This window comes from Sarcophilus harrisii, chromosome 6 (assembly GCF_902635505.1).
Source record: "Sarcophilus harrisii chromosome 6, mSarHar1.11, whole genome shotgun sequence".
Taxonomy (NCBI): Eukaryota; Metazoa; Chordata; class Mammalia; order Dasyuromorphia; family Dasyuridae; genus Sarcophilus; species Sarcophilus harrisii.
The window spans coordinates 173,846,080-173,863,593 of record NC_045431.1 but is presented as its reverse complement, the minus strand read 5'-3'; the positions used below and the strand labels follow the sequence as shown (position 1 = coordinate 173,863,593).

General features: G+C 40.3%; 1 protein-coding gene across 3 annotated transcripts in view; it reads right to left on the bottom strand.

Moving 5' to 3' along the window:
• The window catches only part of FUT10 (fucosyltransferase 10), a 28,986-nt gene extending 11,600 nt beyond the window's left edge, over nucleotides 1-17,386 (bottom strand). Inside the window, exons 1-2 of one of the 3 annotated variants that reach the window (XM_031942450.1) lie at nucleotides 17,310-17,386; nucleotides 7,423-7,754 (exon numbers count right to left, since the gene is read on the bottom strand). In XM_031942450.1, the coding sequence (XP_031798310.1) occupies nucleotides 7,423-7,503 (81 nt within the window). In that variant the 5' untranslated portion in view covers nucleotides 7,504-7,754; nucleotides 17,310-17,386. Of the gene's footprint in view, nucleotides 1-7,422; nucleotides 7,755-16,503; nucleotides 16,938-17,309 lie in introns of those variants that run through there. The other 2 variants (XM_031942448.1, XM_031942449.1) reach the window with 2 other exon arrangements.
• Nucleotides 17,387-17,514: the final 128 nt, after the last annotated feature.

Genomic DNA, 17,514 nt, shown 5'->3' with positions numbered 1-17,514 from the left:
GAATTTGCATGGTTATTCAAGATTTGCAAAGTACTCTGAATACATTAACTTTAATTAGAGTTTTAACTTTAACTGGAGTTAAAGTGAAGTGGGCACTACAAAAAGCACAATCCCCATTAAAAAGGGGAGACAGTCTCCCAGGAATTAAACTGCTTGTCCATAATCACTAAGCAGTTAGTGTAAAGGGTGAGAGGTGAGATCTATACCTGGTCTTCCTGCCTCCAAGTCTAGACATCTTTCCTCTACACTAAGCTGGCTCTCAAAGACTCAGTACAGTGTTATCTGTCTGTCAGATCATAGGGTTAAAACATGCTGATTGGGAAATCACCTTGTTTTAGCAATCTTTCCACTTGAATATCTTTCAGAAAGAATGCAGGACCATTTTATGACAAATAACTACATTGGCCTTGGGAGAGGTGAATTTAAGTCTATTTTATTACACAACTGCAGAAGCAGGTGTTTCATAGAATAGACATACTTGGAGTACAAATGCAATACCATTTAAAGGTCTGTATCCTGAGGAAATCAAAGAGAAACCTATACATACAAAAGTCTTTATAGCAGTTCTTCTTGTGGTGGCATTGAGGGGATGCCCATTAAATGGGGGAATGATTGAACAAGTTATGATATATGATTGTGATGCTATATTATTGTGCTATAAGAAAGAATGAGTGCATTGGTTTCAGAAAAACCTGGGAAGACTATTAACTGATGCAAAGTAAAATGACCAGAATCAGAACATTGTACATGGTAAAAGCAATATTGTATGATGATTTGAACTGATGCTAAGTGAAATGAGCAGAACCAGGAGATCATTATATACTTCAACAACAATACTGTATGAGGAGGTATTCTGATGGAAATGGATTTCTTCGACAAAGAGAAGATCTAACTCAGTTTCAATTGATCAAGGATGGACAGAAGCAGCTACACCCAAAGAAAGAACACTGGGACATGAATGTAAACTGTTTGCATTTTTGTTTTTCTTCCTGGGTTATTTTTACCTTCTGAATCCAATTCTCCCTATGCAACAAGAGAACTGTTTGGTTCTGCACACATATATTGTATCTAGGATATACTGTGACCTATTTAACATGTACAGGACTGCTTGCCATCTCGGGGAGGGGGTGGAGGAAGGGAGGGGAAAAGTCAAAACAGAAGTGAGTGCAAGGAATAATGTTGTAAAAAATTACCCAGGCATGGGTTCTGTCAATAAAAAGTTATAATTAAAAAATATATATATTTATGATGATTAACTGTGAAGGACTTGCTATTCTGATCAAGACAATAATCAAAGCCAATTCCAAAGTATCCATCAGAGAGAGAACTGACAAACTCTGAATACAGATTGAAGCAGATTTTGTTTTTTTACGTTTTGTTGTTTTACTTTGTGTGCCTTTTTTGCCATATGGCTAATATGAAAGAATATTTTACATGATATGACACACAAAATTGATATATTGCTTGCCTTCACAATAGGTAGAGGAGGGCTTGGAAAGTATTCAAATTTTTTTCAAAAACTGAATATCAGAAAGAAAAACAGAAATAAAGAAGGGAGAAAAATAAATGAAGGAGTAGAATTATTATCAATATATCAATAGAGAGTCAAATGGATTGCTAGCTGAGAGGGCCTTGGCTTTGACTGGGGATGCTTTTTGCTGAGGGTTCAGAGAACAATGAGGAAGTTAGATAATGTAGAGGTAGATAATGTAGAGGGGTTAGATAATGCAGAGGCTCCAATAGGGTGTCTTTGTATCAGTCTGCCAATAAGAACAGCTGGGGATTTCATTCTTTGGCCAAATGATTTCCTAGTAGTTCCTTGGAAGGCCAATATAACAGTACTAACATTGACGCTTTGAGTGTCAGCTCCCTCGTTGGTAAAATGAAAGGACTGGATTAGAAGATCTCAATAGTCTCTTCTAGACCCAAGCCTCTTCCCAACCCTCTACAGCAGTCAGGATAAGGACTAGGATCTGTGGTATTGATGTAAGAGAAGACAGAGTCCAGAGAAATTAAGGACTTGTCTAAGACCACAGACATGAAGTGGCAGAGTCTGGAGTCAGAAAGACCCAAGTTCAAATCCAGCCTCAGACCTATACAGGCTGTGTGACCCTGTCTGCCTCAGTTTCCTCATGTATAAAATAGAATAACATCATCCCCCTCTCAGTATTTTTGTGATGTATACATAGTAGGCACTTAATAAATCCTTTCTTCTTCCTTTTCCATTATATCAAAATTTCCCAAATTGTGCTCTTCACAAATCTGGCTCTGTATAATATGAAGAATTGTTTGAGGAGAAAACAATGAAGCTACCCATTTTATCCTTCCATAATAATCATTAAATGCCAAGTTTTGAAAATACTGGCTCAAAATTTAGCCATTTTGAGATATGAAACTCTTCTCCATGAACCTCAGATCCTGTCCTGTACAGCTCTACCTACAATCCTGTACACAGGATACTCCATCTCTTATCTGGCCCTGGTACTGGTAGGACCTCAAGCCTGGAACGCATCCTCTCCTCATCTCTGTCTCCTGGAATCCCTGGCTTCCCTCAGGACTCAACTAGAGCACTGCCTGCCACACAAACCCTTTATCAATACCTCCATCACTGCTACTAGTGTTCCTCCTAAAGCCTACGCTTTATTCATGTTATATACTCTCCTGTAAATATATTCTACTGCCCTCATTACATGTCCATGAGCATTTATTGTGGGCTTACTATGTGTCAAGCTCTGGAGATGAAAAGGGAAAAAGAGGGCCCCTGACCTCAAGTAGCTCCATTAGAAAGTAATTTCTTTGAGGACAGGAATAGCACTTTTTTTTTTTTTTTTTGGTGCAACTATGTCTAGCCCATAGTAAGTCAGTCAATTGGTATTAAATTCTTGCTATGTGTCGAACACTATGCTCAGTCTTTAATAAATCCTTGATCATTTGTTAAATTTTTTGCCCCCAAATTTCATAATTATCGCTTTATCAAAGAGGTGGTTTCAATGTATTTCAAGCCCAAGAGAATTTGAGCCAAACAAGTTTCAGAAATGCTGAGCTACAATAAATTACCAGAGGAATCTAGACAGATGAAACATTTTACTGGGTTTTCTCCAAACTGAGAAGCATGGCTGGACTTCAGGCCTAATACCTTCCTTCCTTCACTGCAAGAGCAGAGAATTGGAAAGGACTTCGGAAAGCATCTAGTGTGACCTCTTCATTTTATATATCAGGACCCTAATGTCAAGAAAAAGGAAAGAAGTAGATTCGCTAGAGACAGAGTTTATATCCATTTATATCCATCATATTTATTGTTTATTTCCTTTTTTAAAAAATGCAAAGGCATTTGTGAGCCATGAAATCAGACTTAAAATCCAATTAACTTGACTTTAATCACTGAATCTGAAATAGAATGCATAGTACAGGAATAATGAGATAAAAGAGATAAAATACAATTCAGGCTCTACTTTTATAATTCAAGCCACCAAGGATGCAAAGGCCCAAATGAGACAGAAAGACCAGCAGTGACCACAACGACAGCAAGAGACCTAGGAGTCTGGCTTAGCTCCCATTATATCTGAGAATTCTTCTGGGTGTGTCTGCACAATTACAATTATATTTGTATGAATTGCCAGTCTTTCTAGATTTTCTGGGAAGTTGAGGATAGAGATAGATTGCTACCCCTCACACAAAACGTTCTTATTTCCTAACCCTCAGTGTATTTTCATTATTTGACCCCAGATATGTAATATTCCCCTTATCCTCACCTCCTGGCTTCTTTCAACTCCCAGATAAAATCTCAACTGCTAAAAGAAATCTTGCTTGATCCCCTTTCAAGCCAGACCCTTTCCTCCAATTTATCCTATCTTGTTTGTATATAATTGTTGCATATGTCTCTGAGTTAGACTATGAGCTTCTGGAGAAAAAGGCTGTTCTTTACCTTTCTCTGTATTCCCCAAGTTATCATAGTGCCTAGCACATAGCAGATGCTGCTTAATAAATACTTACTGCCTCCTCTGTTTAGCTTTTAAAGTCCCTCACAACCTGATCCCAACCTCTCCTTCTCAACCTCATGACCCATTACTTCTCCTACTTCACTGTAATCTAGCCAAAATGGCCTTCCCTCTATTCCTTACACATGATAGGCCATCTCCCATTTCCAGGCCTTTGCATTGGCTAGTCTTCATGTGTGGAAAGCACTCCCCCCTACTTTACAGAAGTGCTGTCTTTCTTTAAGACAAACATCACAAAGTGAAGTAAGCAGAAACAGAACAATCTACACAGGCACAGCAAAATTCTAAGGATAATCAACAGTGAAAGACTTGGCAACTGTGATCAATTCAATGAGGCATCATCAAACTCATTCATAATGAAAAATGCTCTTAACTCAAGATACAGAACTGATGGATTCATAGTACAGATGGAAGCAGATTTTTCTTTTTTTTTTTTTTTTAATTCCTTGAACATAGTAGGAAAATAAGTTTTACACAAATTCATATAAATAATGGATATTTTTTGTTTTCTCAATGGAACAGGGAGGGAAAGAATTTGAAACTAAAAATAAAAATAAAATAAATTTCTAAAATATGTCTATACAATTCTTTTCCTGATTCCCCATCTTAACCCCTAGTATTTCACTTCTTCATATTCTTTTGATATTTATTCTGAATATTCTTACTATATATACTTGATTATTCCCAGTTATGATCATTTCAATGAGTATTGAGTTTCATTTCTGCACAATATACTCCCAGCCCCAAGCACAGTGCCCAATATAGAGGAGGCACATAATAAATGCTGACTGACTAACTGATAGAAAAGAAAACCAAATCTTCAAAACAACATTTTGAACAACATTGTAAGCCAAGTTCATTAAGCCTCCATAACTTCTCATCAAACCCATATTTTCATTTGCTCTCCTATACAGTTGACAACCATGGCAGTCACACATTCTCTCTCCCTTTCTGTCTCTCTTTCTCTGTTTCCCTCCTTCTTCCTTTTTCTCTCTCTCTTTCCCTCCTCCTTCTTCTCCTCTTTCTCCTCCTCCTCCTCCTCCTCTCTATAGTTAGGTGACTTGCCCAGTGTCACACAGCTAGGAAGTGTTAAGTGTCTGAGGTTGACTTTGAATTCTGGTGCACCCACCTAGCTACCCCTCACTTTCTCTCTCTTAAAAATAAATTTATCATTTATTTTTAAAAACATTTATATATATATATATATATATATATTTTAAATTGAGTTCTGAATTGCTTCCTCCAGGGGCCCACCCACTGAGAAGGCAAGAAATGTTATAAATTGTACATGTGAAATCACACAAAATACATTTTCATACTAGCCATGTTGAACAAAAAATCCAACAAAAATAAATTAAAATAAATGATGCTTCAAGACTTCAGACTCCATCAGTTTTCTTTCAGGAGGTAGACAGCATTTTCATTGAGTCCTTCAAATGGACTCATTATATTGCTGAAAATAGCTAAGTCAGTCACAATTGATCATTTTGCTGTTATTGTGTGCATTGTTTTCTTGGTGAAGTGAGCAGAACCTGTTCACTTCACTTTGCATAAGTTATTATGTCTTTCTAGGTTTTTTTGAAACCATGCTGCTCTTCACTTATTGCAGCATGACAGTATTCCATCACAATCATATACCACGCTTGCTGAGTCCTTCCTTAACTGATTAAATAGAACCATTAATGGGTTTACAGAAGAATAGAAAGGAAATCCTATCACAACAAATATTTCAAAAATTTGTCCTTGTATGAATATACTCTCTTCTTTTGAGGCTATCCCTGATACCAATCCTGTTAGTCTCCGAAGTTGTTTCACTGGAAAAATTCATCACCTGGCAGGTCATAGAAAAGAGATGCAACACTGGGACAGTAATTTAAGTTTTGGGAAAGGATGAGAATATGCGCTGCTTTGGGACATATGCCTAGAGCTCAGACTCACTTCCACACCATCTTGAGGCACTGGTGGAGGACTTTAATACAGAATGGAAATTCCAAAGACTGTTAAACTGCAGTCAGTAGCCTATATATTTTATTGTTTTAGAAGAGGAGGGCCAGATCCTGGAGTTCAAGGTAGTGTGGTACCACCTGATGTTTTAGGATCTCAGGATATCATATATTGTTCTGGGTTGGGCCTGACTCAGACCAGCTGGACAACAGAGTAAAATGAAATACTCACAGAGGTCATTCAATAGTTAAACAAGAAGAGGCTGACTTAGCCATTAGAAAGGGCTATTCAATAACTGTAGGCAATTAGGGTATCCTAAACTTATTTGGCTAAGGAAGGCTCCCCTTCCTCAGAGGCTGCCCTTCAGAGCCCACTAGTCAAACATCAAAATTATCCTGGAGCCTCAGTTGCTCTCTGCTTTCTAATCTGTAAACCAGCAAGAGCTCTGGCCTCTGGTCCCTGTAGCAAATATGTCTCTGATGGGGTGAATAAGACCTCTAAAGAGAGGCTTGAAATGAAGTTTTCTGACTCCATTCCCAGCACTTTTTCCAATGTGACATACATGGTTCACCCATTTTAAAAATCTTAAAATCTTTGATTTCCTGGTAAAGTTCTAGCAATTTGTATTAAATAATTCTACAAGTAGTTCATGTGGCTATATTGATTCTGCACTTACAAGTTCTTAAACTCCTGTGGTGTTACTAGGATCTACTCTAACAAAGCATACAATTAACATAATTTGCCTCTGGCATCTTCTAAAGTGGAAGCTAGGGGCTGCAGGAAGGCAATTCATGCTTGGATGGGAAGGACTCTGTTAGGGAAGAGGAGAATGGGCTTTTGTTTCTGTTGGCCTTGAGTCCGGTCCTGAATTTGGGCTCTTGGTCTGATTTACTTTATTTTCTAGAAGATGTATCCAAAGAGCCTTGGTTTTCTCACCATAAAATGAAGATGATAAGATTCATTCTTTGCCTTTTTCCTGCATCAGATTCTTGAAGCATAAAATTAAATTCATTAAGTACCTACTCTGTGCACCAGGGATTGAGATAAGATATAATATCTCTTCCTCTATCCCTCCATCTAATAGGAGGACTACACAAACACACACACACACACACACACACACAAATTATTATTACACACAATAATACAAGTGGGAGGAAGCTTGACACAGTGGATAAAGACCTGGCCTCAGAGCTGGGTTAATGTTCTACCTATACCATATACTGTTTGCTATCACTTTAGGCAAATCATTTAAATACTAGGTAACCCAGGCCACCCAGAGAAGATGCCAACCTGCATTCAGAGAGGAGGTCCCTGCACTGATAAAAGCAAATTTTGGGAGGGAAAAAAAAATCCCAATAATGTAAATGAACTGAAGAAATATGAAGAAAGAAATGCAAGAGGGCACATTTTAAAGTAAGCATTTAAAGGTAGCGGTAAAGCATTTTAGAGACACCAGAATTCAGCTAATCTACAATACCTGGAATGAAATGAGAAGAAAGGATGCTACTGTGATACACAGGCAGGATGCCCAGAGCTGCTTCTTCCGGATTCTCACCATGCTGCACTACCTGGGAGGAGAGATGGAAGTTGAGACTTCCTACCAGGTGTTTCCTCTGCAGTCCACGCTCTGATCCAGCCTCCAGTGAGGGGACCATCTGCAAGTCATTCTCCTCCACTGCCATTCTGGCTGGAAGATGGTCTCCATGAAGGACTAAGCTCTGGTGTACTGAGTGTGGCTGGCTCCACATCTAGGAGATCCTGAGTGGTCTTTTTTCCAGCTTCTCTCCCAGCAGCTTGCACTAGGTACTCCTATAAAGGAAAGAGGACAGGAGCAGACAATTAAAAGGGAATGCAAAATCCTTGGCAAGAAAGAGGAGTCTTATGGGTTTACCAAGGAAGAGACAAAGATTTGTGATCTCTTTCTGCCTTCATGAAGATGAGGCTGAGTGAAAGAGCTCCTCACAGTTTGGAAAGGTTAACCAGACTGCTCACAGAATCCAGGCTGGATTTAAGAAATTTGTCTTTGTGTGAGAGTTGTTCCACATTGAACTGTTTGTAGTTTTTCATCAGCTGAAGAGACAGTATGAGTATCCAGAGGCCTAAATGAAGCAAGATGAACTGAGTGTTCTCTGAAGGGCTCAATACTGTTCCAGGTGAATGTGAATGTCTGACCCCACAGCATCTCAGAGTCTACGGATGAACACATTTCAAAGTTCTCCAGGTGGGGCTTTGAATTACAGATGTAAAAAGAATATAAAATCCTCATAGCCCCTTTCTGGACACAAATTTTAGCATATTTTAAAATAGAGAGTGCTATTTTCAGTTTGTCCCCCACCTCTGGTCTCAGGTATCATGGCCCAAATGTTCTTTACTTCCTCCATCCCAAGTATTTCACTGAAAAAGAACCTGTGGCTTCATCTCTGTTAGTAATCCCTCCCAATACAAATCCAACTCTTCTATGGCTTAGTAAAAGCCTTTGGATGTTACTGTGGCCAAAAAGATTTTAATATATGGTGTCCAACCTTCTGATTGGGGGAAATTATAAAAAAACAAAGGCAGTGTAGGAACCCATTCCGTATGATCACCAGCCATCTATAATTTAATTTTAGAAAGTAGCCTCAGGTTCAGAGAGAAAATATATATGAATAACTGTAATACAATACAAATGAGTAGTATAATTACTTGTAAATGACTTATGCGTGGACACATAGCTAATATGAGTCAAAGGGTAAGATCTGACTCCTGAACTTCCAGCCTCCCTTGCACAAACCCTAGAACTTTAAGACTCCAAGGCATTGTGATATATTTCCTTTCCTAAATAATATTAAATACCATTATTATTACACTTCTAAGAAAAGGGGGCAGGATAATCAAAGAAGGAAAGGACCATTGGGCAACAATGAAACCAAATCAGACAGCAAAAAACTGCTGCCCTTGAGAAGGCAAATTCATTGATCTGACCAAAAGTAGAATATAAGATCCTCCAACATTATATCCTTGATGGCAGGAATTGCTTCTTTCTATCCAGTGTTAGGAGCAGCAGTTAGGAATTTAAGTAATAAAACTGAAAGGTACTCCCCTCCCCCATTGGCCTTTCCCTAAAAAAAGTAAGGAATCACCAAAGATCAAAGAATATGATCAGGCAGTTTCCAAAGTAAGACATCTATGCAATCAATGGCAAAATGAAAAAATACTCCAAATTACTAATAATTGAGAAATGAACATTGAAATAATAATTGAAAAGACAAAGATGATTTTTTTTTTAAAAAGGAAAATGAGAATAGTTGGTGGAGCTATGAGAAGCCAGGTACATTACTGTGCTGTTTGTGGAGATATAAATTGGTTCAGTCATTTTGGAATGGAATCTAGAACCCTACCACAAAAAGTCATTCTACTGTCATATTCCTGACGCAGTGATAGAACTACACCCCAAAGACATTTTTTTTTAAAGGCCACATGTTAAAAAATATCTATAGCATCTATTTTTATAGTATCTATGAACTAGAAAAAAACCTGAGAGGGAAGAAACGAACAGGGCATTAAGACAATACCAAATTTGAACCCCAATAACCTCAGAGCCAATATCCTTACCAATATATCTTGTATAGAAAAAAAGTATAAAATCCAGGGGCATCTCACAATTAGTGGCCAGTAGAGAGGGCAAGTGACAGAAGGAATTCTCATTCCCAGAAAATAAATACTCCCAACTTTCTAATTTCCCCCAAGGTTGGCAGTTTCAAGAGGCAAATGAAAAAGCACTATTATTCTATGGATGGCATACAAGATAACAAAAAACGTCCATCAATACCAAGCAGGCACTTCATACAGCCCTGTTTGATTAAATGGATTTGAGTTGAATCCCTTATATATACACAGGAAGTGCTGGTCTAAAGTTGCCACTCTACTCCAGTAGCTTGATGAACAAGGCAGTTAGGTGGTAGTGTGGCTAGAGTGCCATGCCCTGAGTTCAGAAGACTCCTCTTAAGAATTCAAATCTGGGCTCAGACATGTAGTAGTTGTATGACCTTGACCTATTTACCTCAATTTCTTCATCTGTAAAATGAGTAGCAGAAGGAAATGTACTTTCCCTCTCTAGATCCTAAATTAACAGGCAGACAAGATGATCTTTAAAGATTCCTTCCACACTAAATCCTATGTTCCATGAGAAATAAGAAGCTTAATTAAAACAACTCTGAAGTACCACCTCACACATCTTAAATTGGCTAAGATGACCAAAAAAAAAAATAATGATGTTGGAGGGAATGTGGGAAAACTGGGACATTAATGCATTTTGGTGGAGTTGTGAAATGATTCAACTATTCTAAAGAACGATTTGGAACTATGCCCAAAGGGCTATGAAACTGTGAATATCCTTTGACCCAGCAGTGTTACTACTGAGTTTGTATTCCAAGGAAGAAAAATTTGCCCCACATGGGCAAAAATGTTTGTAGCAGCTTTTTCTGGTAGCAAAGAATTTGAAAATGAATAGATGCCTATCAACTGGGGAACTGCTGAACAAGTTGTAGTAAATATGATTATTCCGTTATTATATAAAAAATGTTGAACAAGTTGATTTTAGAAAGACCTGGATTTACACAAACTAATCCTAAGCAAAACAAGCAGAATGTGGAATACACTGTACATAGTAATAGCAAGAATGTGCAATGATCAATTATGAAAGTTCTTGATAGTTCAATGATCCCAAGGAATCCCAATAGACTTTGGACAGAAGCCATTTGCATCCAGAATAAGAACTAAGGAGATTGAATGTAAATCAACCCATGTTATTTTCACTTTTTAAAAAAATCTCTCCTATGGTTTTCCCTTTTGCTCTGATTTTTCTCTCCCAATATGATTCATAAAACAATGTGTATTAAAAATAAATAAATTATTTGGGAAATAAGATGCTTACACATAAGGGATTTTCTCCTCAAAAGCTGAAGGTGCACCTTTGCTTACATAATCTCAAAATAGTATTTGTTTCAGAGACAAGAAAATTTTGGGGAGATGGGGAGGGGACATAGCTGAGAATTAGCCACAAAACATAGGAGCAATGAGTGGCTTTCTGGTGATTAGACTTCCTCCATCATGGCAGCCAGTCCCGTATACGTGTTCCTTTCTATCCCATGTCTTTCAGGAGACTATGGAACAATCCTTTTCTTCCCTTTCTTCTTCAAAACACCCAGTCCTATAGCCAAGGCAGCCTCTGAGCCATTCATGTTCCCCCAACAAAAATCACTTCCACCATACTTCCCCAAATCTCATTCACTAGTTTTAGAAAATTGCTTAATGAAACTTTAAAAACCATCTAGTGCCAACATCATTTTTTTTTTTTTTTTTTTTTTTTTTTTTTACAGATGAAAACTAAAGTCTGATAGGGTAAAAGAATTAGCTTCCTCAGCCTATAACTATTGAGAGACTCCTTAGGCAAATAAAAGGGTGAAAAGGTTCTGGAGTTTCCCAGCGCAAGGGAAATATTCCTAAATACTGCTAGGCTCCCAATATGATTCATAAAGAAATGTGTTATTAAATAAATAAAAAAACTGCTAGGCTGCCTGTATCCCTTCTCCTCCTGTTAGTGAGGCTTGCCTGGAAAAAGCCCCAATCAAGACTGTTTTGCCTTTTACCTTACACCCATTATACTTATTACAAAGTATGCTCTTTTAGGTGGCTCATACTAATGCAGGTTCTGCTCCAAGCTCTAGCCTTACTTCCAGTTTACTAATTTCATCTCATGACCCTTGGAAGAGAACTGGAAGAGAACTGGAAAAGGCTGGCAAGTGTTCCCAAGCTAGCTTTGCAAGGTCTCAGCCAGCAGTCCTGTTTCAGAGCTTTCCCTGATGCTAATAGAAAAGCCTTTCTGCTCTCCCAGAATACTGAGGCTCCCTCCTTCAGGTTTTCTTAAAAGGCAGCAGCTAAAAGCAACTCCAAAGGGGAGAAGTTGACTATGTTCCCCTGCTGCAGCTTCCAACAAGTTAGAAAGGCTCTGGGAACTCAAAGTCAAAGGATGTAAGAAGCAGCTTTAATCCAGCATTATGCAAAAATATGCCAGGGCTGTTGCCTGTATCACAGAATTTCTCATGATTTGCGGCATAAATGAACTTCAAGAAAATAGGGTTACTGGACCAGTGATATCATTAATATCAGTAACTCCAGATGAAGACCCTTCTTGTATCAGGGCAAGTCAGCACCTTCTCTGCAATAGCCACAGTCAGTACATGAGCCAGGCAGGATGGAATCCAAGTCTTTCTGGCTCCAAGGAAGGGAGGGCTTGGCACATACAGACGAAGCACTTTATAAATGAATGCTGACTTCACTTCAAGGTCAGCTCTCTTCTTGGAATGAGGCCCTGAAGGATACTCAGAGGTCATCTAGTCTAACCTGTTATTTTTATAAATGAAGAAATTAGGACCCAGGTAGGGTCAGTGTCCCACGGGTAATAACCATCAGGATTTGAACTCGGGTCCTCTGACTTGTGTAATCTGATTCTCCATTATGACTGCTTACTCGGAGAATGATACAAAAATGAAATCCTCCTTATCCCTCAGGAATCTTACATACTACTGGGGAAGGGGAAGGAATGGGAAAAGATAAAAGGCTGGATCTTCCAACTCTCTCCTCTCTTCTGAAGACCTCTAGTAAGGGGTACCTCACTATCCTCAGAGGTTACCATTATAGCTTTTGTATTTCCTTAGGCTCGGCTGAAATCTGTCTCCTTATAACATTCCTCTAATTGCTACCAGTTCTACCTTTCTTTCAGGGGACATTTTTTCAAAAATCCCTTGAAATCTCCTCTTTTCAAAAAGAAATTTCAACAGTTTCTTCAACCAATCTTTGTATGGCATGGTTTGGAATCCTCTTGTTGTACTGATGTGCAATTCAGCATGCATGTCAATGTGGGCCCAAGACTAGAAGTCACATCAGTTTAATTCAATGTTTATTACAGGCTTATGTGCTAGGTACCAGGGATATAATCATGAACAAAATGGCATATAGTCCCTACCCTGAAGGCCTTTGTACTTTGCAGAGGCATAAGAAAATTTCACAGGTAAGTTAATAGAACACAATTTGAGGCAGGGAGTATGGACACCTAGGAGAGTTGTCTTTCTCATTTCTAAGAAGGTGACCCTGAATTCTGAAGGAAGCTAGGAATTCTAAGAAAAGGAGGTAAGAAAGGATGGCATTCAAGGAATGGGAGTGAAAGATGAAATGACATAGTTTTGTTTTTTTTTCTCTTTTAAAATGTCTTACTGGTAATATATTCAAGCAGAATAAATAACACTAGCAAGTCTTAAAACATGGTTTATTCAGCAGCTACAGTGCTCCACCCATCGACTGAGAGGCTCCAGGGCATCAGTCTTCTGAAGTCATGATTGACCCTACCCCCTGGAACAGCAACAGCAGAAAATAGGTCAGTGAGGCCAGAGTGTAAAGTCCTTTAAGGAAAGAAATATGAAATTAATTTGGGAAGGAGACACAACATTAAGGATTTTAAAAATCCAAATGAGAAGTTTGCATCTGATCTGATACTGGTAGCCCATGGAGAATCTTGGAAAGAAAAGTGAAATGATCAGAACTGTGTTTTAGAAAGTGCTTTTTGGCAATTGTGCACAATGGATTGGTGACTAGAAGCAGAATAGGTAAAAGGTGAACTCTGATGCTCAGACAAATTTGGTGCTTGTGAGAGAAGGGGAAGAATAGGATTCCTACTGCACAGATACAACTGATTGGGGAGGGGAAAATGAGAAAGTCAATGACAAGACCAATGTTAAAAACAAGTATGACTAGAGGGATGATAGTGTCCTCCCCAGAAAGAGAAGTTTAGAAGATGAACAGATTAGGGAAGATAGACAGGGATGTCCATGAGGCAGTTAGTGAGGCAGCCTTGGCACATGAGCACTACCATTTCCTTTGATTAGGATTCAATATTTCTAATCACATATTTTTTTTGGCAGATGACTCATACTGAGCTTGCAGTCTTTTCTAATGACATATCCCTTCACCTTGGTCTTGTGCCATTAATTAAAAAAAAAAAAAAAAAACAACCTAACTGTAGGACTTTACATTAATCTCTATTAAATTCTGGGGTTATGTTTGTTTTTTAATATGTACTAATAAAAGAAAGAGAATGTGCTAGATTACACAGGGAAACTTATGGCGTTTTTAAGCAATATAAATCTGCTCCCAAATGCCTCAGTTCCTCTTCTGATCTTAATATCCTGCCAATGATGCTTCAGAGTTGTGAATCACAAACAGATCTCATTCTCTCAGAAGAATCCAAATTGCAATAACCCAAATGGCAGTAGAAAGAGATGTGCTCAGTATAGGGAAGCTGAAAAATGTCTCTATTGGTGACTGACTATAAGAAACGGCAAAAAAGGCATAGTAAAAGTTATATATGGCCAAAAAAGTTAGCAGGAGCCTGTAAACTACCAAGAAATCAGTCATATAGCAAGATTCATGGATAAGCGGTAATAACCTAGCTAAGCAATAGTAAAAGGCACAGAAGGCCTTAGTTGTGAGCTGAAGATACTCTGTGGAAAATTTACAGGACAGAATCATATGAAAATATTTGGATCTGTCCTTCTCAAATCAACACATAAAATTGTGAATTATGTATCTGTGGATATATTGAAGTTAACACCCATTATAAATGTGTATATTCAAACAAAACATTGGCCAAGACTAGATATTTACATATTTATGTACATATATATACATATTAAAAACAGAAATAGATCTATTTATTTATTCAGCTATATACCTCAATCTTTATATATCTTTATGCCTCCAGTTATAGGAGTTAATCTTAATAGCATCATTCATGGGATCAATTACCTAGGAGCTGGAAGGAACCTCAGGGTCATAAGAGGACCAAAGTCTACCATGATTTCCTCCCATCACAGGTTAGGATACGTTTTCCATGAAAAGTGATGATGTAGGTCCAGGGAATGAAGTCTTAAGCTATGCCTGGAATCCTCTGACCATGGACACCTAGGAGATGTGGCTTCCTGATATCCTAAAGGTATGAAAAGGGTCACCATGGAGTCAGAGCCCCTCACCCTTGTCCATCTGGCAGATGGGGATGCCCAAGGAGAGGTGAATAACCACACCTGGACCTGCTAACTGGACAGGATTCCACATGGAGGAGGAGATTGGCCTGCTTAAGTTGTTAAGCATCTTTTCTATGTTATGATAAAGTGAATCTCATTTTGTTAACTGTTGAATAATGAATTTTGTTTCAATGCCAATGATATCATGAGAGTGATATTTTGACTAAACAGGGTACCAGATAGAACTAGGCCTACCCGTACAGAAGCCACTCTACTGAACCAAATGTCCATTCTCAAGCAGAGACTAGACCACCCATATTTTGAGAAAGTCAACAGAAACTTATGAACTACATGGAATTTTCTGAAAAAAAAAAAAAAATGGAGAACAGAAGAGAAAAAGAATTTAGGCCCAAGTTCCCTAACTAGAGGCTTCTAAATCTAAACTGGATTGACTATATTCCATCTCCATTTGTGCTAGATAGGCACAAATGAAATAACATAGGTTTTTATTGAGTTATGAAAATAGCAGTTATTATCTTCCATGCAACAAATTCCAAAGATAATTTCTCATCTGTCCCCTTAAATGCCACCTTCCTTTTTGTCTGGACCTGGTATTTCCCTATTTCACAGGTTCTGTATTCTCTAAGTCCCCTTCTCCCACTTAAGACCCATTTACTTCTCTTATAATAAGTCTGGTGCTTCTCTATATTCAGTTCTCTGAATAAATGATGTCCCCACCTGTAACTTCCTGGATAGAAGCACCTGAGCAGGATTCCGTCTTTTTCTATAAAACATCTTTCCAAATCTGAGCTTGCCTGATTCTGGAAAGGTCATGAGTCACAAACACTTCTGAAGCAAGGACCTAGAGCTTGCAGTGAAAAAGGAGTATGATGGTGTGCTAGTTCTTGGAGCAGACACTTGCTAGGCTTCATCTTTCTAACAAAAACCTGAAGACACTGTGCCTAAGACTCGCTAACAACTTTTCTGATTATATCCTTTCCCTGCTTCACTCTGAGAGGTGTCAGTTCCGGTCGCACTAAGTTTGATGTGGAGTGCAGTGTGGAGGTGTCAGTTTTAGCCCCAACATGAGGGGACTGCAGGGATGCCCCAGTTTGGAGATACCAGTCTTGGCTTCATTGTTAAGGTGAGGTCAGTAGGTTGCCTTGCATCCATTCCCCTGCTCATCCTGCCTACTGATCCTAGCCACCGACACTGACAGCGGGCCATTGCTCCGGGGCTTCCATCGGTCCTCCCTTGGGGAGGAGGGTGTCACAGGGCCTGAACAGAGGTACCACAGACCGCGCCACAACTTACACTGAGGCCCCAGGGGGTGAGCAGGATTTAGCCCGTTCCTCCACCACTGGCTGGCCATTCCTCGGCCCCGAACCCCCTTTACGACCCTGGCTGCCTTTTGTTAGTTGCATTAGGAGCCAAGTTCACCAACATTGCGATACACACAGGTGGCATTTAATAAGTGCACGTTCATTTAGTCCGCGGGTGCTCACCGGCGCAAGGAAGCTGACACAGCAATCCCTCCGTCGTCCCTCGCCCTTCAGGTCCCCAGGACGCGCCACGCTGCTCCAGCAGGACGCCCCACAGGCTGCAGGTGGTCGTCAGGGTCCGGCGAGCAATGAGGCGCGCCCCGCCCCCAATAAAAGAATAACACCGCCCGCGCTACCCACCTCGGGGCTTAGAGAGACGTCAGCGGGGCTCCCCACCCCCGGCGGCCACCCGAGGGGAGCCGCCTCTAGGCTCTCCCAGCCCCAAGGATGTCGCGAGCCAGAATGCGCGGAGCATCGGGGTAGACCAGAAAGAAGAACGTCGCCCAGAAGCTGCGGTGGATACTCCAGCCGCCAGCCCTGCGCAGCCGCAGAGACGTGTTGTCCAAACCACGCCTCCCGCGGGCACGGAGAAGCCAGCCCTGCGCAGCCGCAGAGACGTGTTGTCCAAACCACGCCTCCCGCGGGCACGGAGAAGCTAGCCCTGCGCAGCCGCAGAGACGTGTTGTCCAAACCACGCCTCCCGCGGGCACGGAGAAGCCAGCCCTGCGCAGCCGCAGAGACGCTGTTGTCCAAACCACGCCTCCCGCGGGCACGGAGAAACCGGCCTTACGCAGCCGCAGAGACATTGCGTCTCAAGTTGACTAAAAGGAACGGCCCGCCTCTCTTAGTCCCCGTGCGGTGGCAAAAACGTAGCAACTGAGAAGAGCTGCAAGTCACGTCCCTTCCTCACCCCTCACAACTACTTAACAAGAATACAGCTCCCCAGGCTCGCCCTTGCCCGCTTCCAAGAACTCGCTGAGGAAGCTCACCCAACCATAGTCCGCTCCGCCCCTTCAAGCCACGCCTTTCCTCAGATTCAGCTTCCCCAACCACGCCTCCTAGTCCCCCAAGATGTAACTTTCCAAGCCACGCCCACGTCCCATTCCTGCGCAGTCGCAGCGAAGCCTTAGGCGCCGCCCACGTCGAGTGCAGCCTCTAAAAAGTTCCAAGCCTCTTTCCTTCCCCCCTCAAATT